Here is an 18,980-nt window from a genome sequence, read left to right on the forward strand (position 1 = left end):
CTGGGAGCTTCGAGCCTAGAAAGCGATCAGACCAGCGCAGGTTGGAATCACAACCCTATATCCTTCCCAGGGGGTTGCGCCAAAGCCACGCCTCCTCTTGGGCTGTCGCTGGGGAGCTGGGAGAAAGCGGCCCTAGCGTGTCTCTTTAATGCGCGCCCCCGGAGGCCCGGCGCGCCCCCGCCACTATAACTGGAGTGCATGGAGCAAGCTGCGTTCAGAGGAAGAAGGGCGGGCGCTGGGCGCCCATTGACCGACTTTTCCAAGTGCGATCAGCGCCCGTCCGGCCCACATCCCGCCCCCATGGACCCGCCCAGGGGCGCCCACTGCTGAGGACCCGATGCCTGTTGGGCTCGGGGCTGGGTTGCACCCCGCCACCGCAAAGTGACCCCCCGCGGGCCGTGCAGGCTCCCAGCACCTCTTCCCGCAGAGCTCGCCGTCGGGCGAGGGCTCCGCCGCCGCCACGCCTCGCGCCCCGCGCTGCCCGCCCCATGCTGGTGCACACTTACTCTGCCATGGTGAGTAGTCTCGGGCCCGGTGACACCGGGGCGTACCGGGCCGGGGATCCGGGAGCCTGAGTGCTGAACCTTCCGAACCTCCTCCTCCAACGAAATTTCGGAGGGAGGGGGCCACGGCGACTCCGCCCGCTGAGAACTTTGCGCGCCGGAGACCGCTGTCCCCAGCCCAAGGCTCCCGCGCCCACGGGTCATTCAGAGATGGACCTCGGGCCCCGGGAAGCGGGCAGGACGGCAGCTGGCCCCTCGGGAGCCGCGGAGGGTCCTTTCGGGCTGGGTCCTTTCAGCTGCCGATGGGTCGCCTAACGCGCCCCTCTTCTTCCCCAGGAGCGCCCCGACGGGCTGGGCCCAGCGGCTAGCGGGGCCCGCCTGTCGTCGCTGCCCCAGGCGGCCTACGGGTCGGCGCCGCAGCTCTGCCACACGCCGACCGCCGCCGCCGCTGACTTCCAGCCGCCCTACTTCCCGCCGCCCTACCCGCAGCCGCCACTGCCCTACGGCCAGGCGTCCGACGCCGCCGCCGCCTTTCCCCACCTGGCCGGGGACCCGTACGGTGGCCTGGCGCCCCTGGCACAGCCGCAGCCTCCGCAGGCTGCCTGGGCCGCGCCCCGCGCCGCTGCCCGCGCCCACGAAGAGCCGCCCGGCCTGCTGGCGCCGCCCGTCCGCGCCCTGGGCCTCGACCCGCGCCGCGACTACGCCGCCGCTGTGCCGCGGCTCCTGCACGGCCTGGCCGACGGCGCGCACGGCCTGGCCGACGCGCCCCTCGGCCTTCCCGGGCTGGCGGTGCCGCCGGGCCTGGAGGACCTGCAGGTGAGGCCCGAAGGGTCCGGGATGGGCCAGCATCCGCTGCGGTGACTTAGGACCTGGCTGGAGGCAAAGAGTGACCAATGCAGGAACCCGACTTTTCTCCCAGCCTGCCACTTCTTGCTCGTGACTCCCAGGATGCGTCCCACGTCCTGAGTTAGACGCTGCCTGGCCTTTCGGGCGGCCTGGCACTGAGTCCGTGAGCAGGTGCCTGGATGGCGGCGACCCTTCGCCGAGTAAATGGGCAGGGGCTGAACCACTTCTGTCTCTCTCCGCTGGGCAACGTAGGGTACCTATGCCCAGTCGTGGTCTACTGGAGAAGCCTGTGCCTGGAGCGAAGCGAAGTGGAGGAGTTGCCTGTCTAAGGTTCAAAAATGCCCTTTTTGCACGGCATGGCGAGGCACCCAGGGCTCCAACTCAGCCGCAAATGGTGGAGCGCCGGTGAATCCTGGTCCCGCCCGTCGCCGCCGCAGGCGACGGGTGGTGCGCGTTGGGTGAAGCAGACAGGACAGGGAGCGGGGACAGCAGGGGCTTGGGAAGCGAAAGGAGACTAGATCTACAAGCGTCCTTACCACCACCCTGTCCTATTTGCAGGCCATGGACGAGCCGGGAATGAGCCTCCTGGACCAGTCCGTGATCAAGAAAGGTAAGGAATGGCGTGCATCTGCCAGGGCAGAACCGGGCGAGATGGTGCAGGCCCCAGCACACAGACCCAGTTTCTTCCCCTGTGGCGTGTCCCTCCTGTGCGTCGCCAAGCTCAGTGGCCACCGGTCACTCTTTACGGCCCAGTGGAGGGGCTGCGGAGGCTGCAGGCCTGGCCAGAGCTTGGGCAGCTGCGGTGGTTGGTGAGTTGGCCCCAGAGCCGGCAGTCTGAGGTGGGCGGGAGCCCCACCACACTCACTTGGCTGGCCTGGCCTTTCCCCACCAAGGTGAGGGCACTCTTTTGGATCTAGAGTTAATTTGCAAAACGAGTTAAACCACTTCTCTGTTTCCTAAGAGGTGTTAATGGGAGTGCTATTCCCATGGATGTCGTTAAATGATTTCCACTTTACCAAGCCTTACCATTTCCTAGCCTGTCTGGTGCTTTCTGCCCCTCCCTTCCTAGCAGGACCCTGGGGGGCCTTGAGGATTCCCCCTCTTTTAGCAGTTTAGGATTAGGGGAGCTGGTGTGTGACTATTGTGTCGGGCTGTGTGCAGGAAGGTCAGGGCCTGGGTGTTGGTGTCTATGTGAGTTTGGGATCCTGTACATGTCTATATGTTGCTTTCCTAGTATTTCTTGGTGTCTCTTGCTGTGAGTGTGTGACAAGTGTCTGTTATGTTGGTGTAATTTCCATGTGTATGGGGGTCAGGGTCCCTGTTGTATCCCAGAATTTGTTCTTTGGCACTGAAGATCTTTAAGCATGTAGGGTTGCTCCCTGTGTATTTTCAGGATGTTTGTGTCTCTCTGCCCTTGGAAAAGCTAGGGGTTTGAGATGTGCCCTCCAGTGGATTTTCGGGCTTGTGAGTTCTGACTGTGACAGGGAAAGGTGAGAAAGACAGAGATTCAGAGAGGCCCAGTGATAAATTTGGGGCAGGTGCAGAGGGGAATATGGAGGCACAGACAAGCCTGCTGTACCTGGGGCAGGCACTGCTCCCCCCGGGATTGGCTCAAGTTGTTTTTCAAACGAGTGAATTCAAGCCTGGGCTCTGTTTGCCCTCCTTGAGTCCCGGGGAGGGGTTGGGGGGAGCTGGATTTCAGGAGTTGAGGCTGAGTTACCTGGGGCTGGGAGTTAGCTGGACCACCTGGTGTACGTGTGGGGAAGATGAGGAGACAGGCCTCCCAGAACTTGGGAGAAGGGGGCTCCAGGTATTGGGGCTGTTACCTGGAGCTGGGGGTTTGGGGAGGCTGCCTGCAGTCCGGGCAGAGGTGTACACTCAGAGCCAGCTCCTTGCTGGCGGCCGCTGCCTTGCTTTAGTGGATTTTTTGAACCCGACGGGAGAGCTCGGTCTGCAGCGGCAAGAGCCTGCCGCTGTGCTTTCCACCCGGAGATTCAATCATGGTCTTGATCCCCAGTTCTGACTCCTGCCCTGGCTCCGCAGGCTACGGGGGCTCGGGCTCACTGACTCCCTCCGGGAGGCCAGGACCTTGCATTTTGGGAAGGAGCTTGGGGATTTCTGCCCTGGGGGAGGGTAGAAGGATCAGGTGGGGCTCTGAGTACCTTAAACCCCAATCCCCTGGCCAGAGCCAGGACAGAAGACTGGCTACCAAGAAGGAACCAAAATTGCCTCGAGTTAGTTTCTCTCAAAGGACATCAGCTTTCATAAATCCCGGGTCCTAGGGGTGCGCCGGGATCCCCAAAGAACACAGTGAGTGCAGCCCGGACTGTCCCGAGTGCTGCCCACGGGCTCCGGCGGGTGGGGGTTGGACGTGGGCGCTGGTGCTGTTCGGGATGTCGCCGACGCGGGCGCGCACACCAGCCGGACACCAGTGTCAGCCCGTCGGTGGCCCAGTGGAGCCTGGCGACCTGAGCTGGGGACTGCGCCCTGGGGGCCCCAACCCGGACGTCGAGTCACAGCCCGGAGCAATGCAGCAAAAGGGAGGGGCGAGAGCCGGGGCTCCCAACGGAAGGAAGAGGCTGGTTCCTGAGTCTCGAGCTTGTCCTTCGGCTGGCGTGGCGAGCCTTTGAGGAGAGAGGGTCATTGCGGCAGAGCCAATCTGCGAGGTCGGGACCTCGGGGCGGGGTGCGTGGGCGGGGGACCCAGCTGTGGCTAAGCAGGTGGCCCGGTTGGAGCCCTGCGCCCTGGAGCCTCCACGCCCCACGCGGCGGGTAATTTTCGTTCGGGCCCTCCGCAGTCGCTGCGGAACTCCGGCCACGCCGCCAGCCACTCGGGCGCAGTTGATTAGCGTCCTTCTTCGCCCTCAGGCCCTTCTGAAGGCATCGGGAGCCCCGGTCAAGTCCTGAAGTCCTCTGGCACCTACCAGGGGCGGTGGAAGACCATCCCACTCAGACTCGGGCCCTGGAATTATAGAAGGTCGTTCTTGGCTGGCTGAAGCAAGGGATTCATTCCTCCAGCTCCTCCCGGCCCCGGCGGGAGGGGCAGCTGTGTCACGGGCGGTTGGAGTCCTAGGTTGTGAAAGGGAGGCGGCCCCAGCCCTGCACCAGAAGCAGCCTTGCTACCGCAGGGAGGCCTCGGGTCTCGACTTCGACAGTGCGTCCAGGGAGGTTGTAAAATCTTCACTACTCCACGCAGGGGAGGGGAGGCGAAGTCCCCGCCCCACCACACACTTCCAGGTCGGCAGCCCGTCGTAGCCAGGGTTGAGTGGGGCAAGGATGGCAGATGGGGCTGAGGCTGACCCGAAGGGAAGTGGGGAGCCCTCAGTTTTCTGCCCACATTTGTCACTTTCAGTTTTGTAACCTGTCCTAGGGGCACAGAAAGCAGGCGGGACTGGCCTGAGAGACAGACATGGACAGGAATATTTCCCAGCCAAGAAAGGCAGTGAACAGGGTCTGTATACCTTGTAGTAGGAGCTCAGAAGAGGAGCAGTGAGTGCCTGAACTTGGGAGGCTTCCTGAAGGAGAGACAGCAGGGGGCTCAGTAGGTGCTCAGGAGATTTGTTGAATGAACGGTTTTGAAGTCTGAGTGCATTTGGAGAGGGGGTGTACAAAGGGCCGAGCTACTTTCACTCCATTAGGAACAGCACGTGCGTATGCCCTCTCTTTGGAAGGCCAGACAGGTTTAAAAAGGTTAAAAATCTCCGTGGGTTTCAGGCTATACAGTCACAGCTGGAGGGGAGTGGTTTGGGGATGAGAATTGAGATAGTCCTCCTTTCCTCCGAAGAGAGGAGGTAGTTGCCTAATTGGGGGTGGGGAATCCCTCTCTGCTGGGCTCTGTTGTCCAGTCTCAGGACAGGGGATGATGTAAATTCTCTGCTCTCCCTGGATCTGAGGAAAGAAAAGGGAAATGGGGAGTTTCTGGGATTCCAGGTGAATCTACAAGCAGGGCCAGGACTGGGGTGAGGTAAGTGAGGAACTCACTTGAGGCAAGATTTAGGAGGGCGCCTAAAAGCTCAGTAATCAAGATAAATAATACATCTTAGTGCAATATGTTTAAGATTTTTTAATGCAAAAAATATCCACAATAAACGAAATATCAAAATTTTACATAAAGACGGAATCTGACCCGACCCTGCACTTCTACAACCCTGCCTCACTTGCCTCCCAGGCTACCGTTGGCCCCAGAATGAGACTAAAAAACCGGTGCCCATGCAGATAGACTGTGGACTGTACCTGAGGGCAGCATAGAGCAGAGCAGTGAACCGTAGCAGTTATATTTAAAAGAAACCCTCTAGGGGAGAGGGAAGAGGGGAGGAGGAAGATAGGAGTAGGGGATTAAGAGGTACAAACTTACTATGTATAAAGTAAATAAGCTTCAAGGATATATTGTACAACACAGGGAACATAGCCATTATTTTATAATAACTATAAGTGGACTATATCTTTAAAAATTGTCAATCATTATGTTGTACACTTGGAACTTATATAATATTGTACATCAACTATACCTCAATTAAAAAAATAAAAGAAACCCTCTAGCAGTTGGTGAGAAGGAAACTTAACCAGCAGGTCCCACTGGGGAGATGAGGGGACTCAAGTGGGCTGGGAGGAGGGTCACGACCCCTCCTGTCTGCCTTCCTCCTGCTGCCCCTTCCCCCCAGGCTTTGGACCAGTGGTACCTTAAGTGTGATCTAAGGGACCACATGCATCAAATCCCCAGGGGTGCTTGTTAAAAAATGCAGATTTCCTGGACACCATTTCACATCTACTGAATGAGAATCCCTGGAATTATGGCCCTGGAACTTCATTTCTTTAACTGATTGATTGAAGTAAAGTGTACATACCTGAAATTCACCCATTGGAAGAGTACAGTTCGATGATTTTTAGTAAATTTATAGAGTTGTGTAACCATTACCACAGTCTGTTTTTTTTTTTTAAATAAATTTATTTATTTATTATTATTTTTTAAATCAACAAGTATTTATAGCCTCTTACAATTTCTTTTTTTTTTTTTTTTAAATCATCACCTTTTTTGACCAGGATTCTTTCTTTCTTAATTTATTTATCTATGGCTGTGTTGGGTCTTCGTTTCTGTGCGAGGGCTTTCTCTAGTTGCGGCAAGTGGGGGCCACTCTTCATCGCGGTGCGCGGGCCTCTCATTATCGCGGCCTCTCTTGTTGTGGAGCACAGGCTCCAGATGCGCAGGCTCAGTAATTGTGGCTCACGGGCCTAGCTGCTCCGCGGCATGTGGGAGCTTCCCAGACCAGGGCTCGAACCCATGTCCCCTGCATTGGCAGGCAGATTCTCAACCACTGCGCCACCAGGGAAGCCCACCACAGTCTGTTTTAAGACATTTCTAACACCCCCCAAAATTCCTCCATTCCCAATTGTAATTAATTCCCACTCCAGCCCTTAGGCAACCACTGATCTGCTTTCTGTCTACATGTTTGCACATACTGGACATGTTATATAAATGGAACATATAAATATGCTGACTTTTGCATCTAGCTTCTTGTACTTATAATGTTTTTGAGGTTCATCTGTGTTGTAGGCTGTATCAGTAGGTCACTCCTTTTTTATTGGTTAGTAGTACTCCATCATGTGGATGTAACACATTTTGTTTATTCATTCATCAGTTGATGGACACTGGGGTTGTTTCCACTTTTTGGCTAGGATAAATATGCTGCTATGATCATTTACACACATGTCTTTGTGTGGACATAACGTTTTCACCACTCTTGAACTCCTAGGAGTGGAATGTCTGGATTTTATGGTAAGTTTGTCTTTAATTTTTTAAAGAAACTCCCAAACTGTTTTCTAAAGTGGCTGTACTGTTTTACATTCCCACCAAGAAAGTGTGAGAGTTCCAGTTTCTCCACATTGTCATCTGCACTTGATATGTCTGTCTTTTTGATTATAGCCTTCCTGATGGTACCTCAGTATCCTTTTAATGTGCATTTCCCTAATGACCGAAGATGTTGAGCACTTTTCCATGTGCTTACTAGCCATTCATATATCATTTTAAGTGAAATGTCTACTCACATATTTTGAACATTTTCTAATTGGGTTGTATATCTTACTATTGAATTATAAGAATTCTTTATGTATTCTTTATGTATTCTGGATACACATCCCTGATAAGATACAGGATTTGCAAATATTTTCTTCAAGTCTATGGTTTGTGTTTTCATTTTCTTAATAGTGTCTTTTCAGGTGCAAAAGTTTTTGATTTTGATGAAATCCAGTTTATCATTATTTTCTTTTATGGATCATGCTTTTGGTGTTATATTAGGAACTCTTGGCCTAACCCAAGGTCATAAAGATTTTTCTCCTGTATTTTCTTCTAGAAAGACTTGCAATTTTAACCAACTTTCCAACAGAGTCTATTGCACACTCCCCAGAGTCAGTGGTCAGACCATATGTACCACCTGTGGACAGAGTGTGTAGACTTGTGTGTGTGTGAGAGTCTTGTCTGATAGATTGGCTAACTAGGAGCTCTGTCGGTAGGACAATCCTATGTCTGTAGGAGTGTGTACATGTGAATGGCTTCTGTGTTCATGACCAGGGGGACACCATGGGTAGACCACTTCAGCTTTAGGACTCACTGTGGTGTGGAGACAAACACCGGTCCCTGCTTTGCAATCTGCGCTAGTTAATTCCCACCTTCATGACTGCTCCTGTCCCAGGCTACCTGCTTCCCTAACCCTGGCCTCCAAACCTCTGTCATTTTTGAAGGAAGAGGCTCTGAGGAAAAGGGTACCGACAAGTGGGGAAAGTAACAAAGTCTGTAATTCGTATACGCAAACACATGTCCACCTGTCATGCGCTACATTAGCCGCACCTATGTTTGCATAAATCTGGCATATACTCTCTGTTTAAATATATCAACAGGAACAAAAGCACTTGCAGATATCCTTACGCGCGTTGCCACATTCTTGCAACAGTCAGGCAGAGCCTATGTGTCTGTAGCTGGGGCTCAGTATTTGTTGTTGAGTAAGTGTGCATACGCACAGTCTCACCCTCAGTGCTCTATGGCAGGGCATGTAGTTTTTATGTATAGACGTTTGTGTGACACGTGTGCTCACATATGTCCCTGTTTGTACATGCACCAACAGCTTCACCCAGCTTTGATCTCTCTCCCCTCTCACAGTGCCTGGCCTCAGGTGTCCCCAGATTTTAATAAAAGCTGGATAGAGGAGGCTGCTGGGGGAGAGAAGAATTTTCTGTTCCTCTGACCATTCCCTCTGGCTAGGAGTCATGGGAGAGAGGACAGTCACTTTGCCCTTCTTGTTAATTTATTAATTCATAGTTTTAGTTTTTTAAGTCGAGCTTGAGGTATAATTTACATATAGTACAGTTCACCCTTTTTAGATGTGCATTTCTATGAATTTTGACAAATGTAAACATACAGTCAAGATATGAAATATGTTAGAGAATAGTTCCATCACCCCAGAAAGTCCCCTCAAGGCAGAGGGACACAGGTGATGAGGGAGCCCGTGCACGGGCCCGGGAGACACTGGGTGGGGGTGGGGGGCATGGCTGCTATTGCGTGTCCAGTGTCAGTGTGTCTGTTGGGTCAGGACATTCTGGCTCTTCACTCTGGGGCAGAGGCTGGGATTAGGATAAGGGGAGTGAGGCAGGGTCGTGCAAGAGCAGGATCAGAGCCTGCTTCTATGTAAATTTGTGATATTGTGTCACCGTGGATTTTCACATTAAATTTTTACTTTTAAAAATATTGCATTAAAATACTGTTTGTCTTGATTGCTGAGTTTTTTGGTGCCTCCTTAAATTTTGCACCCAAGACAAGCACCTCACCTGCCTCACCCTAGTTTTGGCCCTGCTCTGGGGACAGGGAACTTGCCTGGGGTAGGGTGTGTGCTGCTACTCTCTCCACCTCCCCCCACCTCTCCACTTCTCCCACTCAGACCCATCCACGACCTGTTGGCCCTTCGCTGGTGCCTGAATAGGGACGACCCAGGGAGGAAGGGCAGTTTTACCATCAATTGCTAAAAAAGGAATGAGGTTCCCCTACCCACCCTCCCCACCCCCACCCCGTGCATATATTGGCTGTGAGCCTTCACTCTTTCTACCATTCCACGTTTCAAGGGCCCTTGCTTCACTCATTTATTCCACATTCACTGACACCCCCTTGTGCCAAGACCCTGCTCTCAGGCACTCCCAGTTGGTGGGGGAGACAGAGGAGGAAGCAGACATGAGGTTCAGTGTGGTAAGGACAGCGACAGAGGGTGAAAAGGAGCAGAGGGTGAGACCTTAGGAAGCTTTGCATTGGGGGTGGTGCCCGGACTGAGGCTTGAGAAGGAAGAGGCCCTGCTTAGTAAAATGGAGAAGGGCGCCTGAGACAGACAGCTAGCAGTTCTGCGGGGCTTAAAGAGCCCACACACTGGTGAGCTAGTCGTCCCACATCTCAAGTGGTGCTTCACACGTTCCATTTGACCTGTCCTGGGTTTTTAAATTTTTGAATCAGTTGCCAATGTTTAAAAATCCAGGGACTTCCCTGGCAGTCCAGTGGTTAGGATGCTTCCATTGCAGGGTACATGGGTTCAATCCCTGGTCGGGGAACTAAGATCCCACAAGCTGCACAGTGCGGCCAAAAAATGATAGTAATAAAATAATAAAGTAAAAATCCAGAGATTTCACCTAGAAATCTCAAATCCTTGTCTCACCAGCAAAAACAGAAACAAAAAACAAACAAACCAAGAGTTACGGCAATGTTGGTGTATCCTGCATGGTAACACTCGGCCAAGTAGCAGGTCTCCCACATCTCACTTACTTATGTTAACTCCTGTGCTCCCCCCTTTGAAGTCTAGAACTGTGCTGTCCACTGTGGGAGCCACAGGCCACGTGTGGCTATTGAGCACTTGAAATGTGGCTAGTCCGAATTAGGATGGGCTATAAGTGTAAAATACGTGTTGAATTTTGAAGACCAAGTACAAGAAAAGAATGTAAAATAGCTCATTAAGGGATTCCCTGGTGCCGCAGTGGTTGAGAATCCGCCTGCCAATGCATGGGGCATGGGTTCAAGCCCTGGTCCGGGAAGATCCCACATGCTGCGGAGCAACTAAGCCCATGCACCACAACTACTGAGCCTGCGCTCTAGAGCCCACGAGCCACAACAACTGAAGCCCGCGCACCTGGAGTCCGTGCTCCACAACAAGAGAAGCCACTGCAATGAGAAGCCCGCGCACTGCAATGCAGAGTAGCCCCCGCTCGCCACAACCAGAGAAAAGCCCATGAGCATCAATGAAGACCCAACGCAGCCAAAAATAAAATAAATTAAAAAAAAATAGCTCATTAATAATTTTTAAAATATCGATTGTATGTTTCAGTGATAATATTTTTATTTTTTATTTATTTTTAACATTTTAAAAATTTTTATTCTTTTTTTTTTGGCTGTGTTGGGTCTTTGTTGCTGCACGCGGGCTTTCCGTAGTTGCAGTGAGTGGGGGCTACTCTTCGTTGCGGTGCGTGGGCTTCTCATTGCGGTGGCTTCTCTTGTTGTGGAGCATGGGCTCTAGGAGCATGGGTTTCAGTAGTTGTGGCTCGCAGGCTCTAGAGTGCAGGCTTAGTAGTTGTGGCTTAGTTGCTCCGCGGCATGTGGGATCTTCCCGGACCAGGGCTCGAACCCGTGTCCCCTGCATGGGCAGGTGTATTCTTAACCACTGTACCACCAGGGAAGTCCCGATAATATTCTTATATATGCGGTAAATAAAATATATTAAAATTGGTATTAACATGTTTCTTTTTAAAAATAGGGCTACCAGAAAATATAAATTTATATATGTGCCTTACAGTATATTTGTATTGGTCAGTGTGGGTCGAGAGCCTAAACGGCAGATGGAGGACCAGGCAAAAGGGGTAGGCAGGGCTGGACCACAAAGGAGGGTGAAGAAGGGCACTATGACAGTTAAGAATGTGAACTTTAAAGTCCATTGTCAGAGGTCAAGACCCATGTCTGCTCCTTATTGCTGTACTATCTTAACTTCTTTGAACTTTTAGTTTCTTCATCTTGAAATGGGGACAGAAAATAGCATCTCCACAGAGCTGTTACTGTGAAGCACTTGGTATATAGTTGGCACTCACTGAAGGACAGGCAGAATCATTCTGCTCAGCTGTGGAGCTGGAATTTAATTCTCAGGCACTGACGGGTTCTAGGCTGGGGAGTGATGGGTGTTTCAGAAAGATCCCTCTGGAGCAGGAGCTGTGCAGAAATTCAGGTGGGAAATGAGTGAGCGTCCCTGTACACCTGGAGAAGTGGCTGCGTCCAGGGCACGTGGAGAAAAGAAAGCCCTACTACATGGTGATGGATGGGATGTGGTGGGAGAGGGCAGTGTGGAGGGCCTAACTGAGGTTTCTGGCTGGGCGATGGGATGGAGGGTTTGAATGTGCATCCAGAGAGGGAAAAGCTGGAGGGGCTCTGCCAGGCCAGGGACTGGGCCAGCCTTGCTTACCTCTGCCTTCCCAAGGCTTAGCACAGTTCCTGGCACACAGGTGCTCAGCAAATATTTGCCAAATGACTGGAGGGCCAAGTGCTGCCTTTGAGACCATAGTCCAGGGCTTGCTACTGGTACTAAGTCTACCAGCTGTGTGATCTCAGGCACATTCCTTCACCTCTCTGGGCTTCAGTCTCCTCATCTGTAAAATGGGAATAATAAACATAGCCCCCTGGTGGGTTGTTCTGAGGATTCAGTGAGGTTATCTGTATGGTGAGTGCTCAGTGACTATTGGCCTCAGGCTCCCCACTTGATCCCCCTCCCCAAACACACAAGGCCTGCCTTTTCTACCAAGGCTCTCACTTCCTTGAAAGAAGAGAAGCCCAAGGGGAAGCAAGTGCCTCAGTCATTCTCCCTTCCCCCTGAGGCTTAGCAGGAGAATGGAGGTTAGACTGCAGGAAGAACTTTCTTTTAGAGCCAAGAGTGTCCAAATGGGTGTTAAAAAATAAACTCAGATTTCCTTCCCTGTCCTTCATAGATATTAGTAGATAATTAGAGAGCATTTGGGGAGGGGGGTGATAGGGTGTGTCTCTTCATTCTTGGTCTCCTTGAGCATCCATCCCAGAGAGACTTGGCAGGAAAGGGGCCAGGGCTGGAGGCCTAATGGGGCCATAACCTCCCTGTCCCAGGGATGTGGGAGTCCAAGGCCCCCAGGGATCTGGGGTTGTGGGTGACACATGGGGATCACAAGTGAGCGGGGGTAATCAGGGATTGCTTGTGATTACACAAATCTGGCTGGGCTCTGCTGCGGTGACCCAGGAATCCTGCCTCCAGCTCATACTCCATTTCCTTATTTCCAACTCCCTCTCTGATTACACATGGCAAAACTCCAAGACTGCTGAAGCTGTTTGAGTTTTAACAGGGAACCAGCCTGACTCAGTGAAAGAACAGGGGTTCAAGAGCCAGAGAACTTTGGGTTTAATGTCTACCACCCATTAGCTGAGTGAGCTAGAGTGAGTCACGTTAACCTCATTGTGCTTCAGTCTCTTCCCTTGTAGAGCAGGGATAGTAGAACCTCCTTCCGAAAGGTGCTGGGACATACAGATGCAGCTGTGTGTGCACAGCATGCTAGCACGGGGCCCAGCACACAGCTGGTGCTTCAGCAATGCGCTCATGCCACAGCTGGCTAGTGCCCGTGTCCGGTGGCCCCTGGCTCAGTGTTGTCTCTCTCTCCCTTGCTCTTGCTTCTGCTTCACAGTCCCCATCCCCTCCAAAGCCAGCAGCCTTTCGGCCCTCTCATTGGCCAAAGACAGCTTGGTTGGCGGCATCACGAACCCCAGTGAGGTCTTCTGCTCCGTGCCAGGCCGGCTCTCTCTGCTCAGCTCGACGTCCAAGTACAAGGTGACAGTGGGGGAGGTCCAGCGGCGACTCTCACCTCCCGAGTGCCTCAATGCCTCTCTCCTGGGTGGTGTCCTTCGCAGGTAGGAAGGCCAGCCCACAACTTCCTGCACAGTGCCAAAGCTAAAATGTGTGGTCGTTTCAGACTTTCTCAGGGGATCGGAGAGGGGCCGGCCCCACCCCAGGCCACAGGGTCATCTCCACCTCAGTCTCCCTGGGGAATTGTGCATGCTCTCTGGGCAGGCCTAGGTCTTCAGCAGCTCCCATGGGTCTGTGGGCTTGGGGGTCGGGGGTAGAGAGGAGCCCTGGGTACAGAGAAGGGATGGAGGACTCACGCACACTGGACATGACGGACAAGGCTGAGTCTGGGGAAGGGAGAGTGCCATCTTCACCCCATCCCTCAGGAAGAGGAGCCCCAGGACCTAAGGCCCATTCCCTGCGTCAGTATAGGCCTCTCTGATGCGTGTGTTTTGGGGTGGGGAGCATGGGGTCCATGGTTTGTCTTCATAGTTGTGTCTGTCTCTCTCTGTGCATGTCCTTGTGCCTGGGTAGGGTATTTCTGCTTCAGGGCTATGAGCTTTGAGGATAGTGTTTGTGTGTATGCATGTGTGCATGTGTGTGTATATGTGGTGCAGGAGTGGCCCACACCACTATGTATATGTGTGTGTGTATATGTGTGTATATGTTTCCGTGAGTGAGTGTGAGTTTCCTGTGTTACCTTTAGTGAGATGTGTTGGTTACAGTGTTCTACTGTGTGTGTGTGTGACTGCATGTGCACGTGGAGCTAGACATATGTGTGTTTACCTGTCTACCTTTGTGTGGGGCTGCATCTGTGCAGGTGTGGGAGTATCTCCTTATTCCTGGTCTCTTTGAGCATCCCAGAGCGGCTTGTATGAGTCCGTGAATGTCTGTACAAATGTCCCTGGGATCCTGACTTGGTGTGAACATGTGTCTCTGACTGTGTCCCTGGGTGTTTGCGTCTGTGTGTCTGTCTCTATTGGTGTGTGTGTCTCTATTCTTGGCCCTCAGTGTGTGTTCATCTGTGTATGTGTCTATGTGCCCCTGGGCAGCTGTGTGTGTAACAGTGTCTCCCCATGTGTGTGTGTTTCTCTGCGTGTCCCTGGGTAGCTGTGTTGGTGTGCTCAGGTGGGAAAAAGGACCCTAAGATGCTGGTCCATCCTGCCCCACCTTGGGCTGTCCCTGTTATTGACAGGATTAGGGAGAAGTGAGGGGTTCCTGGAGCTGCGTGCTAGGCCCCCCATTCCCGTCTTGGCTGCAAAACCAGTGAGATTAGGAGGAGATTGGGATCAGGTAAATAGAGACCCCAGAGTGTCCCCAGGGCCAGACCCAAGCCTCAGCAGGGTTGGTGGAGGCAGCAAGGCCCTGTTGGGTCACTTAGCATACATGCTTCATCTTGTCTTCATAGTGTGTGTCTTTCTGTGTGCATGGCAAGGGCCAAGTCCAAGAATGGGGGCCGGTGCCTGCGGGAACGGCTGGAGAAGATTGGGCTCAACTTGCCAGCTGGTCGTCGCAAGGCCGCCAACGTGACACTCCTGACTTCACTAGTAGAGGGTGAGGCCCGAGGGGACCTGTGTCATCCAGTGTGACTGTGTGTGGCTGTCTCTAATGCAGGAGGGTGTGTTGAGTCATGTGTGTGTTCTCTGTGCACCATGTATAAGTAAGGGGTGTGTGTGATATATGTGTACAGTCTTTAAGTGTATATGCAAGCACACATGTGCATGTGTGTGTGTGTGTGTATGGGGGGAAGAGTGGCCAGTGTTTGGATGTGGTAAAGAGATGAGGGGGTCAGAGTCCCTTCCTTGGAGGTTGGTGACTCTCAGCTCGATCATCTTGAGTTCAGCCTCTGGGACAACTGGTGGGCTCAGCTCCCACCCCTGAGCTCAGAGCCCATCTGAGGTAGCCCCAAGGGAGGGCAGCGGGGTTGCGTCTAGAGCTGAGAGGGGAATCAAGAGAAGATATATATAGAAGCAGGATGGCGCCGGTCAGGGGTTGGAGGGTCAAGGCCGTGCTCCAGGCTCAAAGGTACACCTGGCTGTAGTGACGGCTCATCTCTCTGCCTCCCCTCCCTCCTAGGAGAGGCCGTACACCTGGCCCGAGACTTTGGCTACGTCTGTGAGACGGAGTTCCCAGCCAAGGCAGCTGCCGAGTACCTGTGCCGCCAGCATGCTGACCCTGGGGAACTGCACAGCCGCAAGAGCATGCTGCTGGCCGCCAAGTGAGTGAGGGCGCCATGCACCGGCTGTCATGGGTGCCGTGTACAGGCACATGTTGGTGCAATGCACAGACACAGACACCAAGCATGGGCACAATGGATACCACTCGTGTACATGTGATGTACACATGGTACATGCGGCACTTCACACAGGCACACCTAGGCTCCATGCTGTGCACGTGACAGGGCACACATGGATACATGTGAACATATCTGGATTCTATACATCAGCACAGTGTCACAGACAGGCTTACGTAAGTCCATGTGTGGGCACCACCAGCCCCAGTCCCGTCATGGGTCTGAGGTTCTCTGGCCTTGCTCCCCCTGCCTGAGCCTTGCCAATCAGCCCCTCTGCTCCAGTGACCTCCATCAGGGCACCAACACCCACCCAGACCCCTGGGTTGACCCCCCTTTGTCCTTACTGCACACCTGACCCCTCTGCAAGTCTCACTGATGCCTCCCTCACCACCACTTTCATGCCACCTCAACTCTGGTCTCCCAATCTCACTCCTGGACGTTCACCCCAGCGCCCCTCTGTTCCCCCAGCCTCCCTGCACATGCACTGATCCCTACCCAAGAGCCTTCAATGGCTCCCACTGCTACTGCAATTGATTTTCAAACTAGGTTCTGTAGGGATGCCGCAGGGCCTGTTTAATGAACTCGTGTTCCATTAAGATTTAGTTTTTAGAAAGGGTCCCATTGCAAGAAGAGACAGACACGGGGGCGGGTTTGAAAACCACCATTCTATTAAGTCAGACTCCTTTGAGGGCCCCCATAATCTGGTCTGCACAAACTCCACCCACTCCAACTGACCCACTTGCTCTCTCCTGCCCTCCTGTCCTTGGGCTTGCTCTTCTGCTTAGAACACCATCCAGTCCCCCACCTAACACAGTCCTTCAAATCACAACTCCATCCTCCCGCCTTCGAGGTTTCAAGTCCCCTAGGCAGCACTGGAATCACAGACTCATGGGACTGCCATGACTCATGAGGCCTTTGAGGCTGCTCATATTGGGGCTGGAGAAACGTATCTAGGGCAGGTCTCACGTCACTCATTAATCAGCTAACTCATCAAGCACTTCCTGGTTCCCAGTCATGTCTAAGTTGCTGACCAGGTTCCTTGGTGATGCACAGGTGAGACACAAGTGATTCTTCTACCTGAGCCACATACAGGATGCACAGAGAAATGAATAATGGCTGCAAACTGGAGATGGATTCAAATCCCAGCCTAGTCACTTGGGCAGGTCATCTAACCTGTCTGAAACCACCCAGTTTCCTCTTCCATGTGATGGGAATGATAATAACAGTATAGATTTGTTGTGAGGATTAAGTGAGATGATACACACAGTGTGCTTGGCACAGCATCCAGGCCTCAATTCATGTTCACTGCTAGCTATTATTTCAGTTATTTAAGGCAGATTCTGGATTGTTCCCCCAAAATTTCATAGACAAACCTCTTGAAGCACTGGCTGTTTTGGGTGGAGGTGGCAGTAGGAGAGGGAATCAAGGAAAGTTTCCTGGATAAGGTAGGAGTTGAGCTGGACTTGGAATGTGGGCAGGACACCCACAGAAAAAGAAATCGTAGGGTATTGGCATGTGCTATTTATTAGCTGTGTGATATTGGGCAAATCAGTTAACTTCTCTGAACCTTAGTTTACTTTTCTCTAACACGGGTATGATCATCATTTGTAGACTATAGGGTCAGCAATCATATATATAAAATGTATATAAAGTACCCAGTATGTGGTGGGTCCTTCCCTGGACTCAGACCTTTGTCCTCTAACCCCTGACCCTCCTTCCCCCACCAGGCAGATCTGCAAGGAGTTTGCAGACTTGATGGTGCAGGACCGTTCACCACTGGGGACCACCCGCCCAGCACTCATCCTGGAGCCCGGAGTGCAGAGCTGCCTGACACACTTCAGCCTCATCACCCATGGCTTCGGCGGGCCTGCCATCTGTGCTGCCCTCACTGCCTTCCAGAACTACTTGCTGGAGTCACTCAAGGGGCTGGACAAGATGTTTCTAAGCAGTGCAGGCAGTGGGCATGGTGACACCAAGGCTTCAGAGAAGGATGCCAAACATCGGAAGTAACTGCTTCCCCCACCCCATCCCTAAGGGGCTCCCAAGGTCTGAAATGAGGTCTCTGCTCCTGGGGGTGGGCCTGACAGGATTAAAAAGTGGGGTTGGAGTCAGGCCACAAAGAGAACATTCCTCCAGAAACCCATGAGTTAGGCGTCTGGGCTGGAGTAAGGGGAGGTGGCCTCTGTGGTGGTTTGTAGATAAGGGCCCAGGCGTCTGCCTCGCGTGTGCAATTTTCTGACCCTTGACTGCTCAGAAAGACTTGGACAGGAAATTGCATGGAAAAGCCTGATTCTTGGGGCCAGCGCTGCTCATTAGGGTGCCCATTAGGGTGATGGGTGCTCCTAGAGGCCAAGGCCTTGCTGTTTTTACTAACAGCAGGAGAGGAATTAACAAACCAGAGGTGCTACTGAGGAGTTGGTGCCCTTCATCCCAGAATCTCCTACCCCCAGAAAAGGGGTGCTGGCGGGAGGCCCCAGTGGGCTCTTTGGACCCCTGCCACTCTTGGAAAGAAGTGGGCAGGAGGGGCCCTCAAGGAACAGAGAAGATAAACACAAATTGGATAACTTGAATCCAGGCTGTGCTTCAGTCCTGTTGCTGTCTGTCCTATTTATTTATGTTGTAATTTAAAGTTTAAAAATGTTCAGTGCAACTTATTTATCCCAATGAGTTGAGGACTCTTGTTTCAATGTCTTCTGCTCTGCACCAAGATGTCCAGCTGGACCAGGATGGAGAGTGTGTTTTTGCTCGCAAAGGGCTGTTGGTGGGCCGGGAGGGAAGAAAGATGTCAGGGACCCTGAGGTTGTTGCTGGGATTTTGTATTTGCTGTTGTTTCTCTTGACCCTGCAGTCAATGTACCTCCCCAACTCTCAGATTGCTTTCTCATTCTCTTAATAAAACCTTTTCATTGGATATGAAGCTCTCCCTGTCCTTCTTCAGCCCAGGCCTGGATTTGCCTCCCAAGAGGGCAAGGTCACAGGGGAGAGGCAGGGCCTGGGAATTGGGGGTGGGGGGGTGTGGGGGGGTAGAGTGGTAGGGGGACTATAAGGGGGAAACCTCGGAGTGGGCTGTGGGCACCTGTGTGTGAGGGGGTACAGATGGTGGGTCTATCTGGCTTCTCAGTGTGGCGTGTGTGTGTGTGTGTGTGTGTGTGTGTGTGTGTAGTGAATCCTGGGGGGGCTGTATGTGTATTACTGTGACTTACTGGGCCTGTGTGTGAATGTGTCAGTCCAGCTATTAGGTCTGTGTGATGTGTTAACATGACCATTGGTGGTGGGTCTGTATGTGTGTCAATATGAATGCTGCTGATGATTATGTGTGTCTATCTGGCTCATTCAAATCCAGCTCTTTTGTCTCCTTGAGGATTTCATTCTTGAGGCCATTTTTCTTTCCTGCACCTTATTCTCTCCCTCTCTACTGAATCATCTATACTAGATCGTTTCCCAAAGGACACATATTCTATGATCTCTTACCT

General features: G+C 52.6%; 1 protein-coding gene across 1 annotated transcript; it reads left to right on the forward strand.

Annotated features, from left to right (window-relative positions):
• The first annotated feature begins 488 nt into the window (after positions 1-488).
• On the forward strand, positions 489-17,518 carry TFAP2E (transcription factor AP-2 epsilon). The gene is made up of 7 exons (XM_059896850.1): positions 489-515; positions 840-1,319; positions 1,908-1,959; positions 13,058-13,280; positions 14,651-14,769; positions 15,292-15,433; positions 17,236-17,518. The coding sequence occupies exons 1-7, from the start codon at positions 489-491 to the stop codon at positions 17,516-17,518; spliced, it is 1,326 nt and encodes a 441-aa protein (XP_059752833.1).
• The last annotated feature ends 1,462 nt before the right edge of the window (positions 17,519-18,980 follow it).

The sequence above is a fragment of the Balaenoptera ricei genome, chromosome 1, assembly GCF_028023285.1.
Source record: "Balaenoptera ricei isolate mBalRic1 chromosome 1, mBalRic1.hap2, whole genome shotgun sequence".
Taxonomy (NCBI): Eukaryota; Metazoa; Chordata; class Mammalia; order Artiodactyla; family Balaenopteridae; genus Balaenoptera; species Balaenoptera ricei.

Excerpts from the sequence above, each read along its gene's own strand:
- TFAP2E (XM_059896850.1), top strand. The coding sequence starts at position 489 with ATGCTGGTGCACACTTACTCTGCCATG. Across the intron at positions 516-839 it reads TGCACACTTACTCTGCCATG|GAGCGCCCCGACGGGCTGGG; the intron begins GTGAGTAGTCTC and ends CTTCTTCCCCAG. Across the intron at positions 15,434-17,235 it reads AGCATGCTGCTGGCCGCCAA|GCAGATCTGCAAGGAGTTTG; the intron begins GTGAGTGAGGGC and ends TTCCCCCACCAG.